Genomic DNA, 1,623 nt, shown 5'->3' with positions numbered 1-1,623 from the left:
GGCAGACCAAAAGGCAAAGGACCATTATTTTCACAGTGAAACCATATTATAAAAAAAATCCAGTATTTTATTTCATTAAAAAAAAAACTTGAAGAAACAGAAATCATTTTACACGTGTCAGCTCTTTAAAAGTCTGTATCTATCTTAAGATACACCAAAAGCACCTGAGGGCTATGAGCACGTTTTGCCCAAAGTTCTAAGGAAAGTTCTGAAACTTAGTGGTGTTGGGTTTGTACTTAGCAAGCCCCAAATGGTCTGAGTTGCTCATCCCAAGAACAGAGCTTGAAAGTGCCCTTACCATTGAGATGTAAAACTGGAGCGAAGAGAAGATGCTTTCAGAAGCCGGAGAACCCTTGCTGGGCAGGTTTCCTGAGGAAGGTGGGGAGCTCTGTGCTCATCAGTCATTCAAGCTTCTTAGCAGATGTGCCCACAGCTGTCTTTGGGGTTTAAGGATTATTAGCCCCAGGAAGCTAAAGTTAAAGCCCAACCAGCCAGCCACCCTTCAGACCGTTCTCACACGAAGTCACTGAAAACAGCAAGTGTCATTCTGCGGCAGCCTCAGCGAAGTCTTTGGGCGGCTCTTCCAGAGGTGAACATACTGGAAACGAAACCATTTTCAGCTGAAATGAAAAAGGAAGGCTCCAAGAGTCAGCTTCACATCCTGTCAGTGCTGCTCCCAGAGAAGTCCGTATGCAGCGGTGTGATGTTCTGGTCATAAGCCGCATACTCGGAGGTGCCAGTACTGGCCAGCTTGAGCTGCTGGGCAGCGTGGGTCAGCTGGAACGCGGCGTCGGGGTGGGCTGTGTCGGGCAGCAGCGTGCACTCCCTCTCCAGCATGTCAGCCACCCCTTTCAGGAGGTCCAGGAAACCAAAGGCCAGGGCAGCCTTTCGCAGACGGTTTAGCTCCTGAAACAAGACAAAAAACCCCAATGTTGTGAAATGTGTTCTCCTCATCACATACTTCTAAGTGCTCAGCTTAGAATAAGTCATCCTTGACCCTGAACTTCAGGGAGCGTTTTTGTATGAGAACAGATGTTCACACAGAGATGCCAATAATGAGAGTGTGATGGCATAACGGGGGCGTGGTTCTTCTCCAGGCGACCGGATCTAGCTAAGGAGGACAGTGAGCTGCCTGCAGCACAGGCTGTCATCATCACAGCTAAGGAGCATTTATGCCACACGTGGTCTAAGCCCTTTGCATGCATCATTTCATTTACTCGTAACTATATGAGCATTACTTTTCCTGGTACTCAGGTATGGAAAACACTTGCCCCAAATCTTGCTCTTAACTCTCTGGTGTCTCTGTGGCAGGGCCTCAGACTGAACGACAACAAACATGTTCGGGTGAGGCCCTGGAGGAGTCAGACTGGAAAGGCTGCCACAAAAACAATGGCTGGGCCGTGGGTGGAAGCACAGAAACACGAAGTGCCCCATCAACCACTTAGTGGAGTGATGTGCGCAAGCTGTGTAGCCTCTCTGGGTCTCAAAGGCCTCGCTTACAAAGTGAGGAAGAAGATCCCTTCCTTGCCCGCCACAGGGCTGAAGCAGTCAGTTGCTAGAGGCCCTCCCCAGCTCTAATATGTAGGATTATACAAAACCAGAAAAGAGAAATGGGTTCTCTGA

The 1,623-nt window shown here is 48.8% G+C and overlaps 2 protein-coding genes across 3 annotated transcripts in view; one reads left to right on the top strand and one right to left on the bottom strand.

The window, feature by feature from the left end:
• Positions 1 to 1,623, top strand: part of HACD3 (3-hydroxyacyl-CoA dehydratase 3) — a 73,777-nt gene that overhangs the window by 67,285 nt on the left and 4,869 nt on the right. The window lies entirely within an intron of this gene.
• Positions 29 to 1,623, bottom strand: part of VWA9 (von Willebrand factor A domain containing 9) — a 41,038-nt gene continuing 39,443 nt past the window's right edge. The window contains exon 10 of the mRNA XM_012644856.1: positions 29 to 906. Coding sequence (XP_012500310.1) covers positions 655 to 906 — 252 coding nt within the window. The 3' untranslated portion in view covers positions 29 to 654. The remainder of the gene's footprint in view (positions 907 to 1,623) is intronic.

The sequence above is a fragment of the Propithecus coquereli genome, unplaced genomic scaffold (assembly GCF_000956105.1).
Source record: "Propithecus coquereli isolate 6110/MARCELLA unplaced genomic scaffold, Pcoq_1.0 Scaffold221, whole genome shotgun sequence".
Lineage (NCBI taxonomy): Eukaryota > Metazoa > Chordata > Mammalia > Primates > Indriidae > Propithecus > Propithecus coquereli.
Note: the sequence above shows the minus strand (reverse complement) of the source record. Positions and strands in the feature narration are given on the sequence as shown.